At 37.4% G+C, this 21,370-nt stretch overlaps 2 protein-coding genes and 1 long non-coding RNA gene across 3 annotated transcripts; 1 reads left to right on the forward strand and 2 right to left on the reverse strand.

Moving 5' to 3' along the window:
• Positions 1 to 3,028: 3,028 nt before the first annotated feature.
• On the reverse strand, positions 3,029 to 6,690 carry LOC141605064 (uncharacterized). Its single transcript, XM_074423692.1, has 3 exons — positions 3,987 to 6,690; positions 3,411 to 3,824; positions 3,029 to 3,309 (listed from the first exon to the last, which is right to left on the reverse strand). Exons 1-3 carry the CDS (start codon positions 6,688 to 6,690, stop codon positions 3,287 to 3,289), a joined length of 3,141 nt encoding a protein of 1,046 aa, XP_074279793.1. The 3' UTR covers positions 3,029 to 3,286.
• A 461-nt stretch (positions 6,691 to 7,151) lies between these two features.
• LOC141605079 (uncharacterized) lies at positions 7,152 to 19,195 on the forward strand. Its single transcript, XR_012526293.1, has 3 exons — positions 7,152 to 7,238; positions 17,716 to 17,791; positions 19,154 to 19,195. It is a non-coding gene; the product is annotated as an uncharacterized LOC141605079 (long non-coding RNA).
• On the reverse strand, positions 11,365 to 15,037 carry LOC141606927 (putative receptor-like protein kinase At3g47110). Its single transcript, XM_074426313.1, has 3 exons — positions 12,412 to 15,037; positions 11,848 to 12,249; positions 11,365 to 11,746 (listed from the first exon to the last, which is right to left on the reverse strand). The coding sequence occupies exons 1-3, from the start codon at positions 15,035 to 15,037 to the stop codon at positions 11,724 to 11,726; spliced, it is 3,051 nt and encodes a 1,016-aa protein (XP_074282414.1). The 3' UTR covers positions 11,365 to 11,723.
• Positions 19,196 to 21,370: the final 2,175 nt, after the last annotated feature.

The raw sequence follows: 21,370 nt of genomic DNA on the forward strand, positions 1-21,370 counted from the left end.
TCACTACTGTTCTTGTGATTGTTCCCACTTAGTAGAAGTGCAGCGTGCGCTTAATGAGTACTCCGTTTTATTCAAAACCATCAAAGATCTTTCAACAGAACTTGAAAGCTTTTTGCATCAAACTGTGGTAGATTTGTATAGTCTTTATAATTCTATCTTAACCCTAGGTGTACTATTTAACCCTTCCAACATGACTTGTATACACCATTTGACCTGACCCGTTTTACACTTGTACTTATGGTCTTGTGGAGGAAGACTAAGTGTTTTTATTTATCCGGTTGTTTCCAGGCATATCAGAAGTTTTCAATGGAGTATAACTTTGTGGCGTAGTAATTGAATAACTGTTCAAATATTTCGCGAGTGGCAAACATATGATACGTCTAGTGATACTCTTCCTCTTGCATGTTTCTCGCATTCGGAAGAGTGTCTCTTGCTGATTGAAGCCTGCTTGTGGCGCCTCCACGTCGATTATGCATTTCAATCTTCGTGAGGGTCAAATAGGTACATTTTTTTTTTGTTCCTACAGTTTGTTTTAGGTAATTTGACTTATCAGCCATAAATTCGACTGAAAAAGATAAGCTATTAATTTGCAGGATTGAGATTAACCTTTCAGAGGACTTGTTTGTGTAGGGTGGTGTCGAATTAATTGTACATTCTATGTGGATGTTATGCTTTTAACACGAGAAACCAGCTCGACTTGAAAACCCACTATTTTACGTGATAAGTACCCCGTAGTAGATTACATAATAATTTATTAGTCATGTTTAGAGCAAACTCACAGGAACTTAAATGCATTTCACACTCAACTACAATAGACTGGTAGTCTTAAAAATTCTTTGTTGAGACTCAACTGACGGATGCTTGTTTTCCTTGTAAATTCAACCTCAGTCGGTCAGGCCTCTGTAACCATCAGCGCTACAAGTAATTCGTTAACAGTAAACTCATGATATGTCTAATGACGTACCTCTTGCAGGAAGAATACGTCTGTTTCTATCATTCAGAAGGTTGTCTTTTGCTGGTTGAAGCCTGCTAGTGGCATCAACTATTTTCATTCGTTCTTGTGGCAAATGATTTGAGCAGGACACTCCGACACTAATGACAGAAGCAATGCATTCCACTCTTGGTGTTGGGTGTTAAAAATAGGCGGAGTTTGCTACTCAGTGAATATCAATATCTGTTTCATTTGCCCAGGTATGGTATATTACAAGATTAGGAAGCATGTTTTAGTAACAGCTTGTAGAAATTTAGGGTTCAGATTTCTCGCATTCGGAAGGTTGTTGAGGAATTACATTACTAGGAAAATACTCCGTATTTAATATGCTAACTCGTCTCGCGGGAAAGACTGAATTCTCGAATAACTCATTGATCTGTAGTGTTGTTAAATTGAGAAAGCTTCTGCCGATCTTTTTTTCAAAATTATGTAAGATCGAAATTTACAAAACTGGGAAAAAGGCAGACAAGCCAAACACAGTGGGTCAGTGCTCAAATTCTCATTTGTGACGGGCATATCCGTCGCAAGCTTGCGACGGGTCAAATATTTACCCAAATGGGGAGTTAAGACAAAAGCAAATTGCCTAGGGAGTAGCGTTTGTTTTGTCTTATCTACCTCTGTGGGTGGTATTTGACCCGTCGCAAGCTTGTGACAGATATACCCGTCACCAAGAACACTTGTTGGGGTCAGTGTGGCGTTTTCATTATGGACATCAAATGAATTCTTTGTTGGAAGTGCAGCTTCAAAAGAGTTATCTTTAATTGACGATTTTTAAAACGATAAAAAAAGGGACGTCATACTTGAAAATCAAACTTCAAGGGTAGTATGTGCACAGCTGCACAAGCTTAAAAACTTAGGTACCACGTGCAAAATGACAAAGTTCAGTGATAGTACGTAAATTTTCCATTAACTTTTTGGGCTCTACAAGCCTAGACTTGATAAAACTGACCCGACTTGAATGACCCGATCCGAATAGTCATAGTCCGTCCTGACAATTGAACTAAGGACCCGAGATTAACCTGTAATCCAATGTGTATTATTCCACACAGTCTACTAAATAACTTGGTCATAACCTGAATTAGCCCGATTCAATCCAAATTGCAGTTAAACCCGAAAATGGACCGACTCGAACTAAGCCCGACCTGTTTACCTGTTTGGCAGATCTAGACAAGCCCAACATAATGCTTCATTTTTCGAACCAATCTCGGACATCCAAGCACGATCACAAAGGGGCTAATTTAGTCCCTAATCACACATGCTGATTGCTGACACAAAGAAAGAAAATGCAAGAACACCATGGAAGATTAACCTCCGAATTGGAAGATTAGCAAACCCTAACATTTTAGTATGAAATTGAAGATTATTGAAGGTACGCATTTTCTTTTTTTAATTATTTTTATTTGGATACCAAAAATGCTGTAATTTTCTTTTCTTTTTTGAAGTTTTTTTTTGGGATATTCTCTCGTGTACCCCTCAGCCTTTTCATTTTCTATGATATACCCTTTTTTCATGCAAACAAAATTTGACTGTCAATAACTCTGGGCTACAAGTTCAGAATACGATAAACTTTTTTTCCAAATTGACCGTCTTTAAGAGGTCTTCCGTTTGAAAAAAAATTCACCGACGTCTCAACTCGTAGACGGGAATTATGGTCGGTCAAAGTTTGTTCGTTAAAAAATGTTTGACCAACCATAACTACCGACTACGAGTTCAAAAAGCGGCGATTTTTTTTTTTTTCAAATTGAAGGCCTTGACGAGATAATTGGTCTGAAAAAAAAATAACCGTTTTCTGAACTCGTAACAGAGAATTATTGTCGGTCAAAGTTTTTTTGCGAAAAAAGAGGGGTCTGTATGAAAACGAAAAAGTTCAGGGGTACACGAGAGAATATCCCTTTTTTTTTTTTTTTTTTTTTTTTTTTTTTAATTGCTGGGGTTTAAATTTTGTAAATGTAACTCCTATAATGCAGAGTTTGAATAATTAGCAATAAAAATGTGGATATTATTATGCTTAATACAAGGAATCAGCTAGTTATAGAAAAACACAATACATAAATGAACGGAATTGGGGGAGAATTATAAGTAGTACAGTATTTGACAATTTATTAATTGTAACTATGTGGATGTTCAGCAAAACACAAGAAACGAGTTAGCTTTGAGAAAGAGGAATACACAATTACAGTATATGATTATAAGTAGTACAATACTTTTAACAATTTATTCGTAATCTTAATAATTTCATCCTGGCACTTCATTTGACGGACGCTTGTTTTCCTGATTAAAATCAACCTTTGGCCGTCAGGTCCCTGTAACCATCAGCGCTACAAGTAGAAATAATGTTATGTTAGCAGAAATTTTAAGCAAATTGAAACTTCATGAGTAATTCATTAACTGTAAACTCATGATATGTCTGATGATATACCTCTTGCAGGAAGATTACGCCGCCTGTTTCTAGCACCGAGAAGGTTGTCTCTTGCTGATAGCAGCCTGCTTCTAGCATCGACTATTTTCATTCGCTGTTGTGGCAAATGATTTGAGCACGACACTCCTACACTGATCACAGTAGTAATGCATTCCACTCTTATTTCAAGCTCACCTTGGATTGCCCTTGGGTCTTCGGCTTCTTCGGTTCCTTCGGTAAGGTTATCTTCTTCAAGCGATGGATCCACAATTTGCAACACTTGGTCAGGTAATGCTGCTTCTGCATGCATATGAAGGCTATAGCCTTCCTTGAACATGTTGTCTGTTGGACTCTTTCCTGTCATTAGCTCGAGTAGCAATATGCCATAGCTGTAAACATCACCCTCAGTAGATGGCTCACTTCCGAGCCCATACTCTGACATGTGAACCCAATGCAAAGGCTTAGACGCATAAATGGGTCGTAAATAGATAATAAGTCCAGCAGATTGCTGAGTTTGTGCATCTAAGTCTTTTGATGATAACATAGTTATATGATTTTTGTCAGACTAAATATAAATAGGAATAACACAATTATTACCTGGAGCAGCATAGCCTACAGTTCCCTTAATTCCAATTGTACTACTTTGATTCGGATGTCGTGGTTGAGTAAGAAACCTTGCTAATCCAAAATCTCCAACATGAGCAACCATGTCATTGTCAAGCAATATGTTGCTTGGTTTTAAGTCACAGTGCACTATTGGAGTTTCACACTCATGGTGGAGATAACTGATTGCATGAGCCACATCAATTGCTACATCCACTCTTTGAGCAAGGCTTATGTTTCCACCGACTCCATGTAACCATCTGTCTAGGCTTCCATTGGGCATGAACTCGTATACTAGTGCTCTAAAATCATTTCTCTGAAAGTCAATACTTGAACAAGCTGTTATGATGCCTATCAGATTCCGGTGACGGACATTCCTTAACGTGTTGCACTCTGCCATGAAACTTTTAGATGCAAAACCGTGTTGCAAGTTCAGAACTTTAACCGCCACTATTTTTCCATCCAAAACCCCCTTAAAAACGGATCCAAAAGATCCCATCCCAAGTAGATTCTCTGAAGAAAAACCAGCCGTTGCTTTGAGTAACATGTCGTAAGACACTTTCATGGTCAGAGTTCCCATCATTGAACCTGATGAAAGAGGTGTCTTTTTCTTTTTGATACATGCCAGATACAGCCCTGATGCTATGGCCACCATCCCAATTAGTGCACCAACAATTGGGATTATCAATTTAAGGGCAGGAGACATTATTCTTTTCTTTTTTCCCGAGTTTTTGATCTTCTCAGTGCACTTAGGTAATTGCAGCTGTTTAATTCCGCCACAAAGCCTGCTATTGCCAGCAACAAAGATCGCACTTGCATTTGCAAATACTGAATCCATCGGAACCCTTCCATCAAAGTCATTGTAAGATAAGTTAAGGTAATATAAACTGTGAAATTTAGAAAAGAATGCTGGAATTGGGCCAGATAAATTGTTTCGAGAGAAGTCAATTTGTTGAAGGCTAGTCAAAGAAGCAAGAGATAAAGGAATACTTCCATGGAAGGAATTTCTTCCCAATAACAGGTACTCAAGCTCTGAACAGTCACCTAAACCATCTGGAATGACACCTGAAAACTTATTGTTAGACAGACCTAACGTTTGTAGGTTACTTTGTTTCCTCATTTCCAAAGGTAGGGAGCCTTCCAAATTATTATGAGACAGATCTACACCAACAAATGTAGCAGATCCTTCAAATAGCTCATCACCCAAGGTTCCATTGAGTTCATTGTATGATAAATTTACCAACAACAAGCTTTGGCAATTCCCTAGATATGGAGGTATACTCCCTTCCAATATGTTGTCATCTAAATAAAGCTTACTCAAGCGTGATAAATTGGCCATGGAATTGGGAATTTTACCTTCTAAATTGTTGGAGTTCAGATAAAGTAGTTCCAATTTGTAGAGCTTCCCGAAATCTTGAGGAAGAAATCCCGTTAATTCGCAGTTCTCCATAATAAACATCTCAAGATTGTTGAGATTGGTAATACCTTCTGGAATTTTTCCACTTATCGGAGTATATTGCATAATGAGCCATTCCAAAGAGGTGGAGAGATTGGCAACAGATTTGGGTAATATTCCAGAAAAATGATTCTGTCCCAAATTGAGGATATGTAATTGGCTGCAGTTAACAAGTGTATCTATAAAATTAATGTCACCCTCTAGGAAGTTCCCTCCGAGAGATAAAACATTTAGCTTATTAAAATTCCCAAAATAAAAAGGAACATTTCCTGTAAAATCATTATAATCGAGTTCAATAAATTCAAGAGCTGTGAGGTTTTGGATCGTGATTGGAATTAATCCTCTGAAGTTGTTTCCCTCGAGGTTCAAACATGTCAGACGAGGAATATTGACGGCAATGTTTGCTGGAAGTTCTCCATGTAATTGGTTGGCATCAAAATCAACAATTTGAAGGGAGGAAAGATTAAAAAGGGACGTGGGGAGTGTGCCTGAGAGTTGATTGTTTCCAACTTCAAGGATGGTTAGATTCTGCATCCTGCCAATGCTGTTTGGGATAGTCCCTGTAAATGAGTTGTAAGAAGCACCGATATTTACTAAAGAAGTAAGGTTTTGTATGTTGTCAAAAAGAGCCCCCTTAAGATGGTTAATATGCACACGAAAGTCTGTTAGCTTCGACAATAATCCTAATCCTGTTGGGATTTTTCCCTCTAACTTGTTGTTGGCTAAGAAAAACACTCTGAGGTTAACACAACGAGATATGTTGCTTGGAATTTCACCTACAAGTGTGTTGTTAAATAGTCGTAGTACATGAAGCCTGACTAGATGACCTAATTGAGTGGGGATTTCTCCATATAGGCTATTATTGTAAAGGTTAATGATCTTAAGGAAGCTTAAGTTTCCTATGAATGGAGATATGGTTCCTGCCAATCCTCTAGAATTCAAATCTAGTACAGTCACTCTTTTATGTTTATGCCCACAAGTAACCCCATCCCAAAAACAGTGGTGAATAGAGTCGTTCCACGAGCTTAAAACCCCGTTGGAAGGAAGCAATAGTTGCCTCTTGATGGCCAGCAATGCCGTGTGGTCAGTTTCGTTGCCTGGGTAGCCAACACTACGGAATGATAAAGTTACAGTAATACTTTGCATTACAAAAACAAAGATGAGAAAAAAGGCTGCCTTGTTACATAGGGTTGAAATAAAACTTGGACTTTCATTTTTTGTTTGGAGTTGGATTGGTTTCATTTTGTATAGTACTATAGTTGTGTGATGCTCTTGAACTTGATCACTCTTTCATTTATATAGGCATTTAAATGAGGATTTATTCTGTGGTCCATGTCTCATAGTTAGCCAAGGGTATTTGCACCATCTACTAAGGTAAACACTTAACCATTATTACTGTTACATGATTTATTCTCGGGTCTCATTGCCGATCCTTTTCTCAAGATATATAATGTTTAAAAAATAAAAAATCAGCGAAATGGTGTCAACTCGAAAGTATTTTACAATATACGGTCCATGTATGATCGGAGTTCAAGGAGCTGGAAAATGGAAGACACGCCACACCTTGTGGCATTTTCTTTGTACAACCATGCCATTTTGATTGCTGTCTGTTCTATGAACCTGACATGTCATGTGGGCCACTCACTGACACACTACAGAAGTTCTTGAAGTAAAGACAAGCTTATTTTGCCTTACAGGAAGCAGGCAGCTTCCCTTTAGGACAAGAAGTTACATCCTAAATGACTCTTGCGTGTCAGCACTCAGCCGTGCTTGTTAGAGCTTGACTTGAGGTCAATGTGCCCCTAATTTCACGATTCAAGGACTATCTTGATTCAATACAATTATTCATGTTACATCCCAAATGTGCCCCAAGTACCACGGTATCCTATCTTTGGCCTCTTGATCAATATTTTTTGAGCTTTGATCATTTAACTTCTCATGAATACTCCGTAGTCCGTATATGTTTGAGTCACGTGCTATTAATATACTGTCTAATGTCTATGTCCCGATCAATTCTTTTTCTTTGTTTTATGCTATATTGTGAAGGAATTTAGTTTACACTTCTGGCATTCAATTTTTAGCTAATGACATTTGGACTCTAATCACGGAAATTAGAAAGCTTTATCCGTTGGACTTATATATTAAGAGCTTCAATGATGCCTTGTTCTCTGATTTCCATATGCAGGTAATTCAGTCAAAACTACACGTCTACAGCATCTATCACGGTAAACTCATCCGTAACATCAGAAGTTTTGATAGACGTAGATGAATTTTTGGTGTATATTTGTATTTTCTATGATTTTGATTGAATAAGAATAGTTTAGGCAACGTAGAATTTTCAGTGGCTTTCCTTGTAGGTTCCGGAAATTAGAATAGTACGGAGTATTATACAAAAACTAGACTTTACAAAGACTTTTGAGTCTTCATGTCCTTTTGTGTTACATCTAGCAGTAGAACAAGAGCTCTGTGTGCTGCATTCATTGATTTGCTTGGTCCCTCCACTTGATCATACGACAGAAATTATTGGAAGTAAAGACGAGCTTATTTTGCCTTTATAGGAAGCAGGCAGCTTGACTGACTCTCTTGCCTATGAGCTGTGTTTGTTGGAGGTTGACTTGAGGTCAATGCATATTTACATCCCAAATGTGCCCCATCTATGACTTGTGTTTTCGAGAGGACCATCGTTGAGACTAGACTTGACTTGACTCTTCCATGTAGGGTCAATAATGTAACAAAGCGTCTTGTTTGTGACGGGCTTATTCCGTCATAAGCTGAATGACTCTTGCCTATGAGCCGTGTTTGTTGGAGGTTGACTTGAGGTCAATGCATGTTTACATCCCAAATGTGCCCCATCTATGTCCTTCTCCTATCGTTAGACTTGACTTGACTTGAGTCTTCCCTGTAGGGTCAATAATGTAATGACATTTCTTTGAGAAAAAGAAATATTCATTACCCCACTCGAACTAACGGTTTGCTTGACTCCCATGAGTTTGTCCTACTAAATTAGGAGTATTATACAAAGACTAGACTTGACTGACTCTTCATGTCCTTTTGTAATAATTCTACGGCTAGCAGTAGAACAAGAGTTGTGTGCTGCATTCATTGTTTTGCTTGGTCCCTCACTTTATCACTATTGTGTTTCTGTAATCCGTCATCGTCTTCGCTTATTGCTACGCAGTACGCACCCCTGCTTGCAACATGGAGCAACAAATGTGATTTTTAGTCGTATTTACTGAGTGACTTCTATAGTTCTACTCATGCATGATGCATCGCTTTTAGTTGCTGCGACTTGCCAGTGATTGTTTAGACGTTTGGGTTGCTTTAATTACTAGTTTTAAACCCGTGCAAAATTGCACGGGTATGTATTTGGACCAGTATTAATATTTTTGGATGTATATTTGTTTTTGCATTTCTATTGTACTTATCTAGTTGGTCTTAATCTACGATCTACATAATTTATGTTTAAATTTGTTACAAACACGTGTTCACATACACTGGTTTATAAGGAAATAACGTAATTTACTCTTGTAAATAAAAATTGCATACATAAAAAACTTTACATCCGGATAAAAGAAATATAATCAACTTTAACATATGTATGTAATTCATTTGCGTTTTATGTTCGATCCCGTATATTAACATTATTCCTTCTTGAAATTATGTAATTTTATTATTATGTAATTTTGTTTTAAAAATTATGTAATTCAATTTCATTTACTCGCATTTGTAATTCATTCTGCGTATATGTTATTAATTTTATTTGAATAGTCTTTATTATTATTATTATTATTCTATCTTAACGCTGAGCAGTTGTTTTCCTGATAAGATTGACCCCTGCGATCATTAATGTCACAAGCAGAGTTAGTGCATTGTCAGTATAAAATTCTAATCAATTGATATTTCTGGTGGTAATTATTTTTTACTAGGAAACAGATTATATTTCTAGTGATAATTGATACTCCGTATACATCTTGCAGGAAGACTACGCATTTTTCTAGTATATTTAAAATGTTTTTTCTTGTGGCGCTGGTTATTTTGATTCGGTTGTGTGGCAGATGGTTGGAGCATGACACTCAAACGCTAATCACAGGTGTAATACGGAGTGGGTTTTTGTCTTCGTTGAAGTTTGTCTTGGATTGCCCTTCTGTCGTCGTCTTCTTCACCGAGGTTAATCATCTTCAAGTGATGGGTCTACGATTTGTGGGCCGTGATCAGGTACTCCAACCTTAGCATATATATATGAAGGTTATACTACCAATATGCCACAACTGTAAACATCGGCATCAGAGTGAACAATTAGTTTCACACTCGTAGTGGATATAATTGAGCAAGGCTTATTCTTTTATCTGTTTCTTTGGCCAAGATAATACTTTGGTAAATTAATTGTGCTGATAATTTCTCTGAACTGGTTTATTGTATGGAATGTCCACTACTTAGTAGTACTTCCCAATACTAAGACTCTAAGCATAGGAACACAATACTAGTCTTTTTTATGTTGGCCAAATAGGATTTTCCAATTTTATCGCGTATCCTTGACACTTAAAATCTTCATTTTTAGCTTAACACATACTGCAATAGACCACACATAGACCAGTGCCTCAATATTCTGCCGCACAATAGGTTATACTGCAAGTATTATTTGTGAGCGACAGGATAATTAAAACCAACACGTAAATTTTCGTTAAATATGCTGTTGTAGTATACTTGTATCAGTGTACGTGTGGGATGCCCTTTATATTTTCATCTATTTATCCGAATAGTGAGTTAAATCATGACTACTCTCTGATTTACATTTTAAGCTAGTCAACAAAAAAAATGAAAACCTCTTAAGACTTTTCTAGGCACATTTAGATGTTTTCATTGGTGTCGAAAACTTTTTGGGTGAATTAATTGTGTTTACTATAAAATATGAATTACGGAGTACATGATTGAATAAAATGCATACTTCTGCCTAACAATGTGGAATTTTTGGTAGCACTTTAAAGAGTCCACGAACAATCAATGTGATGATTCTATTTGCAAAAGAGAAAGATGTCAGTGCCCCACTCAAAGAAAGACTTCCACTTCTAGAAACATTCTGTTATTATAGTCAGTACTGATGTACAGTATTTGATAAAGAACAGAATTCTTCTATGTTTCTTCAAGGTTGCTAGATTCTTTGTATTATCTTGTGCACTCCTGTTAAATACGAGTATGGTACATGGGCATTTTATTTTCAAGCCAAAATCTGATTTCCTTTATGATCGGACTCTTTTTAATGAGTCTATGTTCATGCAGTATTCGAAAGCAAGAAACTGAAACCTTGCATGAAGATTGAGTTGATGTATAGCATTGAGAAGGTTGCATCTTGCTGATTGAAGCATGCATATGGCATAAGGTATTTTTTAAATGCTGGTGGGAAATAAATAGTTTGGAGCACGACATTTAGACACTAATCACATAAATTAAAAAAAATTATCTGCTAGACTTTTATAAACGAGCTTTAATGAAGTTGAGAGACTAAACTATGGTCCGAAATGTAGATGGTGGAGTAGTAATCACAAAACTTTGAAAAATACTTGAAATTTTAATTTATTTCTCATTTTTGTGGGGATTGTCATTGCCCCGCTATTCCATGATTCCATGTAATAATTCTCTCTGCGAAAAACAAGAAGTCAGTACTAAGGATATAATTCTGAGGTCAACGCAATTAGATATGTTTGGCGGAATTTCACCTACAAGTCTGTTGTAATCTAGCCATAGTTCATGGATCCTAAATAGATGAGTTAACTATGGGGGGATTACCCCAGATAGACTATTATTGGAAAGCCAAATAATTTGAAGGAAGCTCAGGTTTCCTATGGAAGGACATATGGTTCCGGCCAAACCTCTAGAACTCAAATCTAATACCGTCACTCTGTTATAGCTAAAATTGAGGTTATAGCTTCTCAGAGCACTTGTAGATATTCTCTCCGTCTCATTCATTTGTTTACCTTTTCTTATTCTTATCTTTGTGAGTGGTATTTTATCGAAGCTAACTAAATGAACGGAACAGAGGGAGTATTATTTTGTGAAGGTCACAGTGAATTAACTGTAACTATGTTGATGTTCAGCTTTGAGAAAGAACAAAATACGAGTACACAATTACATGATGATAAGTAGTACATTACTGAAACTTGATTCGGAGTAGCATTTTACATTCAACTATGGCTGATTGATTTGTTGTTTTAATAATTCTATCCTGAGACTTCATTTGACGGACGCTTGTTTTCCTGATTAAAATCAACCTTTGGCGGTCAGGCCCCTGTAACCATCAGCGCTACAAGAAGAAATAATGTTCTATTAGCAGAAATTCTAATCAAATTGAAACTTCTCGAATAACTCGTTAACAGTAAACTTCTGACATGTCTAATGATATACCTCTTGCAGGAAGATTACGCCTGTTTCTAGCACCAATTAGGCTGTCTCTTGCTGATTGAAGCCTGCTTCTCGCGTCAACAATTTTCATTCGCTGTTGTGGCAAATGATTTGAGCACGACACTCCTACACTCATCACAGTAGTAATGCATTCCACTCTTCGTTGAAGCTCATCTTGGATTGCCCTTGGGTCTTCTGCTTCTTCAGTGAGATTGTCTTCTTCAAGCGATGGATCCACAATTTGCAAGACTTGGTCAGGTAATGCTGCTTTTGCATGCATATGAAGGCTGTAGCCTTCCTTGAACATGTTGTCTGTTGGACTCTTTCCTGTCATTAGCTCGAGTAGCAATATGCCATAGCTGTAAACATCACCCTCAGTAGATGGCTCACTTCCGAGCCCATACTCTGACATGTGAACCCAATGCAAAGGCTTAGACGCATAAATGGGTCGTAAATAGATACTAAGTCCAGCAGATTGCTGAGTTTGTGCATCTAAGTCTTTTGATGATAATATAGTTATATGATTTTGTTCAGACTAATTATAAATAGGAATCACACTATTCTTACCTGGAGCAGCATAACCTACAGTGCCCTTGATTTCAATTGTACTACTTTGATTTGGATGTTGAGGTTGAGTAAGAAACCTTGCTAATCCAAAATCCCCAACATGAGCAACCATGTCATTATCGAGCAATATGTTGCTTGGTTTCAAGTCGCAATGCACTATTGGAGTTTCACACCCGTGGTGGAGATAACAGACTGCATGGGCTACATCAATCGCTACATCCACCCTTTGAGGAAGGCTCATGTTTTCATGCACTCCATGTAACCAGCTGTCTAGACTTCCGTTGGGCATGAACTCATATACTAGTGCTTTAAAATCATTTCTCTGAAAATCAATGCTGGAACAAGCTGATATAACGCCTACTAGATTCCGATGACGGACATTCCTCAACGTGTTACACTCTGCCATGAAGCTCTTAGATGCACTGCGGTGTTCCAAGTTGAGAACTTTAACTGCAACCAAATTTCCATCTAAAATCCCCTTAAACACGGATCCAAAGGAACCCGTCCCAAGGAGATTCTCTAAAGAAAAACCAGCCGTTGCTTTGAGTAGCATGTCATAAGACACTTTCATAGTTGCTTTCCCCATCACTGAATCTAATAAAAGAGGTGTTTTTTTCTTTTTGATACATGCCAGGTACAGCCCTACGGCCCCTACCGCCATGGCGACCACCCCAACAAGTGCACTGATGATCGGAATGATCACCTTAGTCCTTTTCATGCTTCGGTTTTCAATGCATCTTGGTAAATGCAGCTGTTTAATTCCACCACAAAGCATGCTATTGCCAGCAACAAAGATCGCAGTTGCATTTGCAAATACTGAATTTGTCGGAACCCTTCCCTCAAAATCGTTGTAAGATAAGTTAAGGTAATATAATTTTGTTAATTCAGAGAAGAAGGATGGAAACGGGCCAGATAAATTGTTTCGAGAAAAGTCAATTTCTTGGAGGCTAGACAAAGAAGCGAAAGATGAAGGAATATCTCCATGGAAGGAATTTCCATCCATGTACAAGTGTTGAAGGTCAGAACAGAGCCGTAAACTATCGGGAATGACACCTGAAAACTTATTGTTCGACACTTCTAAGATTACTAAGTTGCCTTGTTTACTCATTGTCGAAGGTAGGGAACCTTCCAAATGATTATGAGACAGATATAGTTCAATAAATTTAGCAGACCCTTCAAATAGCTCATTGGCCAAGGTTCCATTGAGTTCATTGTAGGATAAATTCAGGTACAACAAGCTTTCGCAATTCCCCAAATGTGGTGGTATACTCCCTTTCAACACGTTGTCATCTAAATAAAGCCTACTTAAGTGTGATATATTGCCTAAGGAACTGGGAATTCTACCTTCTAATCTGTTGGAGCTCAAAACAAGTTGTTCTAATTTTTGGAGCTTGCCGAAATCTTGAGGGATAGATCCTGTTAATTTGCAGTTGTCCATCCATAACAGCTCAAGATTGTTGAGATTGGTAATACCTTCTGGAATTTTTCCACTTATCATAATATCTTCCATACCAAGACATATCAAAGAGGTGGAGAGATTGGCAACAGATTTGGGTAATATTCCAGAAAAATGATTCGGTCCTAAAATGAGGAAACGTAATTGGCTGCAGTTAACAAGTGTATCTATAAAATTAATGTCACCCTCTAGGAAGTTCCCTCCAAGAGATAAATAATTTAGGTTATGAAAATTCCCAAAATAAGAAGGAACATTTCCTATAAAATTGTTAGAACTGAGTCCAAAAAATTCAAGAGCTGTGAGATTTTGGATCGTGATTGGTATCAGTCCTGTGAAGTTGTTTTTGCGGAGGATGAACGATCTCAGACGAGGAATATTGACACCAACATCTGTAGGAAGTTCTCCGTGTAATTGGTTGGAATCCAAATCAAGAATTTGAAGGGAGGAGATATTAAAAAGTGACATGGGAAGTACTCCTGTGAGTTCATTTTGTACCACTTCAAGGAAGATTAGATTTTGCATCCTACCAATGCTGTTTGGGATAGTTCCTATAAAGGAGTTGAAATTAGCATTTATTGATTCCAAAGACGTAAGGTTTTGTATGCTCTCAAAAAAAGCCCCTTGAAGATGGTTACTTTCTACATGAAAGTCTTTAAGTTGTGACAGTGCTCCTAGTCCTGTTGGGATTTTTCCCTCTAGCTTGTTGTTGGATAAGAAAAACTGGCTGAGGTTAACACAGCGAGATATGTTGGCTGGAATTTCACCTACAAGTGTGTTGTTTTCTAGCCCTAGTACATGAAGCCTAAATAGATGACCTAATTGACTGGGGATTTCTCCATATAGGCTATTATTGCTAAGGCTAATGAACTTGAGGAAGCTTAGATTTCCTATAAAAGGAGATATGGTTCTTGCCAAACCTCTAGAATTTAAATCTAGTGCAGTCACTCTGCTATGTTTACGCCCACAAGTAACCCCCTCCCAAGAACAGTGGTGAATTGATTCGTTCCATGAGCTTAAAATGCTGTTGGAAGGAACCAATAGTTGGCTTTTGATGGCCAACAACGCAGTGTGGTCGGTCTCGTTGCCTGAGTAGTCAATACTACGCAATGCTATGGTTACTGTAATATTGAGTATTACAAAAACAAAGATGATTAGGTGGATGGGTTTCATATTGTATTTTTTTTTTTTTTGTGAGATGCTCTTGAACTTTACCCCTCTTTCATTTTTGTAGGCATTTAAACAATGAATAACTTTTTCAGCAATCAGACGAGCTTTATAGATTGTTGGAAAATGAAAGGGCGCCACCCGGTGACACCCAATTTGGGCGCCACCCTCTCACATGGGGTGAGTAGGGACCCCTTCAATTAAAAAGGGTTGTGAGAGGGTGGCACCCAATTTGGGCGTCACCGGGTGGCGCCCTATCACTATCCTTGTGATTGTTTGGCTTTATGGTGAATTAAACCATAATTTATTCTCTGGTCTTGTAGACTTCTGGAGAATGATACAACATTCAGTGAACCTTAAAAAGTTAGTAGAAATCAGAGCAGCGGAATATTATTCGGTAGCAACTAGCAAGTAAAGTAGAGAACAATTTTAATCATTCTTCGTTTACCTTTTTATTATTTGAAATTCTTATCAAATTAGAAGATTTAGAACTGTCATTAATTTTGTACTTAGAAACATTTGATATGTCTAGTGATATGCCTCTTGCAGGAAGATTGCGATTTTTTCTAGCATTTAGAAGGTCCTTTCTTGCTGATTGAAGTTAATAGGAATATTTATAATAGTTGGGCTTCAACTATCACTTTAAGGTTTTGGACTTTTGGTTGAGATGTTTCATCTATCATGGTATCAGAGCCAGTGTGACCGAAGATCACGGGTTCAAATCCTGACAACCTCAAAACTCCTCAAAAACTCGAAGTGGAAACCCAGCACACGGTACGGGGGAGCCGGTGCACAACTAACCACTCTTCAAGCCCAACGGGCATTTGAGTGAGGGAGCGTAATAGGAATATTTATATTACTTGTGACGTCGGTTATTTGATCAGGTACTCCTACTTTTGCATGTATATGAAGGTTATAGTCTTCCTTGAAAATGTTGTCTTTTGGTGTTTTCCTGTCATGCGCTTGAGTGCCAATATGTCATAAATGTAAACATCGACATCTGTAGATGCTTCACTACTGAGACCGTACTAACATATGAATTGTACTGCTAATTTTCTATGAACTGGTTTATTAATGGAATGCGCTCTACTTCCCTGTTTTGTGGAATTCTTGAAGCATAGGAACATAATAGTCGTCTTTTTATGTTTGGCCATATAGGTTTTTTCATATCTTATCGTGTATCCTTGAAAACCTTATTTTTTAACTTAAAACATCGGTATTATTTGTTAAGAGAGACGAGTCGGACCAATCGCACATAGACAAGTACCTCGATATTATGCCTCGCTATAGGTGAGATCCTTTGAACTACAAGATAATTAAAGCCTACGTGTGAATTTTTATTGTATATGCTGTTGTAGTATACATATATTTATGTGTGGGACTGGATGTGAATTAAATCATGACTTGCTCCCTGCTTTACAAAAAAAAATGGCAATCTCTGAAGATTTTTCTAGGCACATCTACAAGTTTTCATTGGCGTCGAAAGCTTTTTGGGTGAATTTAATTGTGTTTGCTATAAAATACTCCATATAGAATGCTAACTTTTTGTGGTGTTGGTGATTAAGTGGCTTCCTCGCACTATCAGTGTGATGATTGTAAATTTTCAAAAGAGAAAAGAAAGACTTACATTTCTGATTTCTGGTAACATTATATTATAGTCAGTATGAATGTTCCAATGTTCGGAGTAGCACTGTAACTGATAAAGAACATAATTCTTTTTTATGTTTTTTCAAGGTGGGTAGATTCTTCGTATTATGTTGCATACGCTTTTTAAAAACGAGTATGGTACTTGGACACGTTTTTCTCTACGATCTAATGAGGCAAGTAATGTACCTCGTATATGGTGTCGTTAACTTTTTATGTTTGGGCAGTATTTGAAAGCAAAAACGGATACCTCGCGGAAGGAAGGTTAAGTCCACAAATATAGCATTGACAAGGTTGCATCTTGCTGACTGACTAAAGCATGCATATGACATGAGGTATTGTTAAAATGATGACGAATTGTCGAAATGATAAGACTACTATTTAGGGAGCGTTTGGTTCAAACATTAGGTATAGAATGGAATGGATTCTAACTCCAAGGAGGTATGGAGTTAGAACCCCATACATGTTTAAAGTTGTTTGGTTTAATCCGGGAATGGGAATAATAATGTGTCTTCCTTCTCATATATTTCCGATTCTAAGAGACACTATTTCGCTAAATTTTTGGTCCGTATTTTTTTTTTTAAAAAAAGTAGGTTTCTGGGCCACACAGTGACACACTACAGAAGTTGTTGAAGTAAAGACAAGCTTATTTTGCCTTAAGCAGGCAGCTTGCCTTTAGGACAAGAAGTTACATCCTAAATGACTCTTGAGTCTTGCACTCTTGCGCGTCAGCCGTGCTTGTTAGAGCTTGACTTACGGTCAACGTGCCCCAAATTTCACGATTCATGGACTATCTTGATTCAATAAAATTATTATGCATGTTACACTATTAATATACTGTCTAATGTCTTTGTCCCGATCAATTATTTTTCTTTGTTTTATGCTTTATTGTGACGGAATTTAGTTTACACTTCAATTTTTAGCTAATCTGTTATCACCCATGACATTCGGACACTAATCACGAAATTAGAAAGCTTTATCCATTGTACTTGTATATTAAGAGCTTCAATGATGCCTTGTTCTCTGATTTCCATATGCAGGTAATTCAACCAAAACTACACGTCTACACCATCTCTCACGGGAAACTCGTCACATCAGAAGTTTCCAGTCAATAATGTAATGACACTGTTTTTTCTATGATAACTTTAAATCCATGATTGCTACTCTTCAGTGAATAACAATGGCAACTTGTTTTGCCTAGGCATGGTGCTCGTGGTAAAGATAGGCGCGTCCTAAGTTTACCTGCTTATATCTTCTTAGATATTATTAGAAGATTAAGAAGCATATATTAGTAAAAAGTCGTAGAGATTCGATATAACAAAGGTGTCTCAAATTAAGGATTAGGTTCGGCCTTCTTATGATCTTTCACTCTTTTCCCCTCCTTTTTACCCCTTTTCTTAAATAACCCATTTTTCACCATGTTACCTTTCGTCTGGGTCGGAGGGAGTATATAAGATTGAAAAAAAAAAAAAAAAAAAAATCTGTAGAATACGAAGTATTTCATATAGTCATATTCTCTTAATTAAATACTCATTTTTCCCATTTTGATTTCTTTTCAAATCAGAGAATCAGAGATTATGATAGATAGAGAAGCTCACTGACCATCAATGATCTACATATCAGTTGATTAAAATATAGGGAACCAAGTTAGCATTAAGTCGAGAAGCTTACTGAGTTTCTGCATCAGTGTTTTGATAGTAATCATGATCTATTAACAGAAGGACCCCTAATATTGTTATGTTTCACAGATAGGTAATGTTAATTTGACAATGCTCTTATAACCCCTTTGAGAGGTTTTCCTCGAGTCTGTTGTGGTTTAACGATGTAACTTTGAGGTGAACACAATTAGATATGTTTGGTGGAAATTCACCTACAAGTGTGTTATTATGCTCAACACAAGAAACCTCCTAAAATTGAGGTTATAGCTTCTCAGAGCACTCGTAGGTAGTCCCTCCGTCTCATTCATTTGTTTACCTTTTCTTATTCTTATCTTCGTGAGGTTTTTTTTTTTTTTTTTTTTTTTTTTTTTTTTTTTTTTTTCGAAGCTAAATAAATGAATGGAACTGAGAGAGTATTATTTTGTGAAGGATGTTCAGCTTAATACACGAAACCAAATAGCATTGAGGGAGAACAATACACAATTACAAAGACATGATTACAACGGACCCGAACAATACTTAACAATTTAATAATTTATTAGTCATGTATACAACAGACTGTCTGAAACTTAATACGGAGTAGCATTTTACATTCAACAATATGGTATATTCGTAGTCTTAATAATTCTATCCTGAGACTTCATTTGACGAATGCTTGTATTCCTGATTAAAATCAGCCTTAGGCGGTCAGGCCCCTTTAACCATCAGCGCTACAAGAAGAAATAATGTTATGTTAGCATAACTTCTAATCAAATTGAAACTTCACGAATGATTCATTAACTGTAAAGTCATAATATGTCTAATGATATACCTCTTGCAGGAAGATTACGCCTGTTTCTAGCACCAAGAAGGTTGTCTCTTGCTTGATTGAAGCCTCGCTTCTCGCGTCGACTATTTTCATTCGTTTGTTGTGGCAAATGATTTGAGCACGACACTCCTACAGTGATCACAGTAGTAATGCATTCCACTCTTCTTTGAAGCTCACCTTGGACTGCCCTTGGGTCTTCGGCTTCTTCAGTGAGGTTATCTTCTTCAAGCGATGGTTCCACAATTTCCAAGACTTGGTGAGGTAATGTCGCTTCGCATGCATATGAAGGTCCGTAGCCTTCCTTGAACATGTTGTCTGTTGGACTCTTTCCCGTCATTAGCTCGAGTAGCAATATGCCATAGTAAAACATCACCCTCCGTAGATGGCTCACTTCCGAGCCCATACTCTGACATGTGAACCCAAGGACAAGGCTTAGACACATAAATGGGTCGTAAATAGATAATAAGTCCAGCAGATTGCTGAGTTTGTGCATCTAAGTCTTTCGATGATAATATAGTTATATGATTTTTGTCAGGCTAAATATAAATAGGAATAACACGAATACACGATTATGATTTTTGTCAGGCTAAATATAAATAGGAATAACACGAATACACGATTATTACCTGGAGCAGCATAGCCTATAGTTCCCTTAATTCCAATTGTACTACTTTGATTCGGATGTCGAGGTTGAGTAAGAAACCTTGCTAATCCAAAATCTCCAACATGAGCAACCATGTCATTGTCAAGCAATATGTTGCTTGGTTTCAAGTCGCAATGCACAATTGGAGTTTCACACTCATGGTGGAGATAGATGAGTGCATGGGCCACATCAATCGCTACATCCACCCTTTGTGCAAGGCTCATGTTTCTGTCGACTCCATGTAACCATCTGTCTAGGCTTCCATTGGGCATGAACTCGTATACTAGGGCTCTAAAATCATTTCTCTGAAAGTCAATACTAGAACAAGCTGTTATGATGCCTATTAGATTCCGGTGACGGACATTCCTTAACGTGTTGCACTCTGCCATGAAACTCTTAGATGCAAAACGGTGTTGCAAGTTGAGAACTTTCACTGCAACCGTATTTCCATCCAAAATCCCCTTAAACACGGATCCAAATGATCCCATCCCAAGTAGATTCTCTGAAGAAAAACCAGCCGTTGCTTTGAGTAACATGTCGTAAGACACTTTCATGGTTACAATCCCCATCATTGAACCTGATGAAAGAGGTGTCTTTTTCTTTTTGATACATGCCAGATACAGCCCTGATGTTATGGCCACCATCCCAATTAGTGCGCCAACAATTGGGACTATCAATTTAAGGGCATGAGACATTATTCTTTTCGTCTTTCCGGGGCTTTTGATCTTCTCAATGCACTTAGGTAAATGAAGCTGTTTAATTCCTCCACAGAGTCTGTTATTGCCAGCAACAAAGACCGCACTAGCATTTGCAAATACTGAGTTCGTTGGAACCCTTCCCTCAAAGTCGTTATAAGATAAGTTAAGGTAATATAATGTAGGAAATTTAGAAAAGAATGCTGGAATTGGGCCAGATAAATTGTTTCGAGAAAAGTCAATATGTTTGAAGCTAGTCAAAGAAGCAAAAGATGATGGAATATTTCCCTGGAAAGAATTTCCATCCATGAAGAGGTATTGAAGGTCAGAACATTCACCAAGACTATGTGGAATGAAACCCGAAAACTTATTGTTAGCTAGTTCTAAGATTTGTAGGTTGCTTTGTTTACTCATTTCCAAAGGAAGGGTGCCTTCCAAATGATTGTGAGACAAATGTAATTCAATAAATGAAGCAGATCCTTCAAATAGCTCAGTATCCAATGTTCCATTAAGTTCATTGTTTGATAAATGCAGGTACAACAAGCTTTGGCAATTCCCGAGGTTTGGAGGTATACTCCCTTCCAATATGTTGTCATGTAAATAAAGCCAACTCAAGTATGATAAATTGGCCATGGAGTTGGGAATTTTACCTTTTAAATTGTTGGAGTGCAGATAAAGTTTTTCCAATTTGTAGAGCTTCCCGAAATCTTGAGGGATAGATCCCGTTAATTTACAGTTGTTCATCTCCAACTCCTCAAGATTGTTGAAATTGGTAATACCTTCTGGAATTTTTCCACCTATTAGAGTATTTCGTATATCGAGTATTTGCAAAGAGGTGGAGAGATTGGCAACATATTTGGGTAATATTCCTGAAATATGATTCGGTCCCAA

The sequence above is a fragment of the Silene latifolia genome, chromosome 10, assembly GCF_048544455.1.
Source record: "Silene latifolia isolate original U9 population chromosome 10, ASM4854445v1, whole genome shotgun sequence".
Lineage (NCBI taxonomy): Eukaryota > Viridiplantae > Streptophyta > Magnoliopsida > Caryophyllales > Caryophyllaceae > Silene > Silene latifolia.

Coding starts and splice junctions, on each gene's coding strand:
- LOC141606927 (XM_074426313.1), bottom strand. CDS start 15,037: ATGAAACCCATCCACCTAATCATCTTTGTTTTTGTAATACTCAATATT. Junction 12,250..12,411: donor TGTAGGTTATGCTGCTCCAG/GTAAGAATAGTG, acceptor TTCACATGTCAG/AGTATGGGCTCGGAAGTGAG. Junction 11,747..11,847: donor GCGTAATCTTCCTGCAAGAG/GTATATCATTAG, acceptor TTCTTCTTGTAG/CGCTGATGGTTACAGGGGCC.
- LOC141605064 (XM_074423692.1), bottom strand. CDS start 6,690: ATGAAACCAATCCAACTCCAAACAAAAAATGAAAGTCCAAGTTTTATT. Junction 3,825..3,986: donor TGTAGGCTATGCTGCTCCAG/GTAATAATTGTG, acceptor TTCACATGTCAG/AGTATGGGCTCGGAAGTGAG. Junction 3,310..3,410: donor GCGTAATCTTCCTGCAAGAG/GTATATCATCAG, acceptor TTCTACTTGTAG/CGCTGATGGTTACAGGGACC.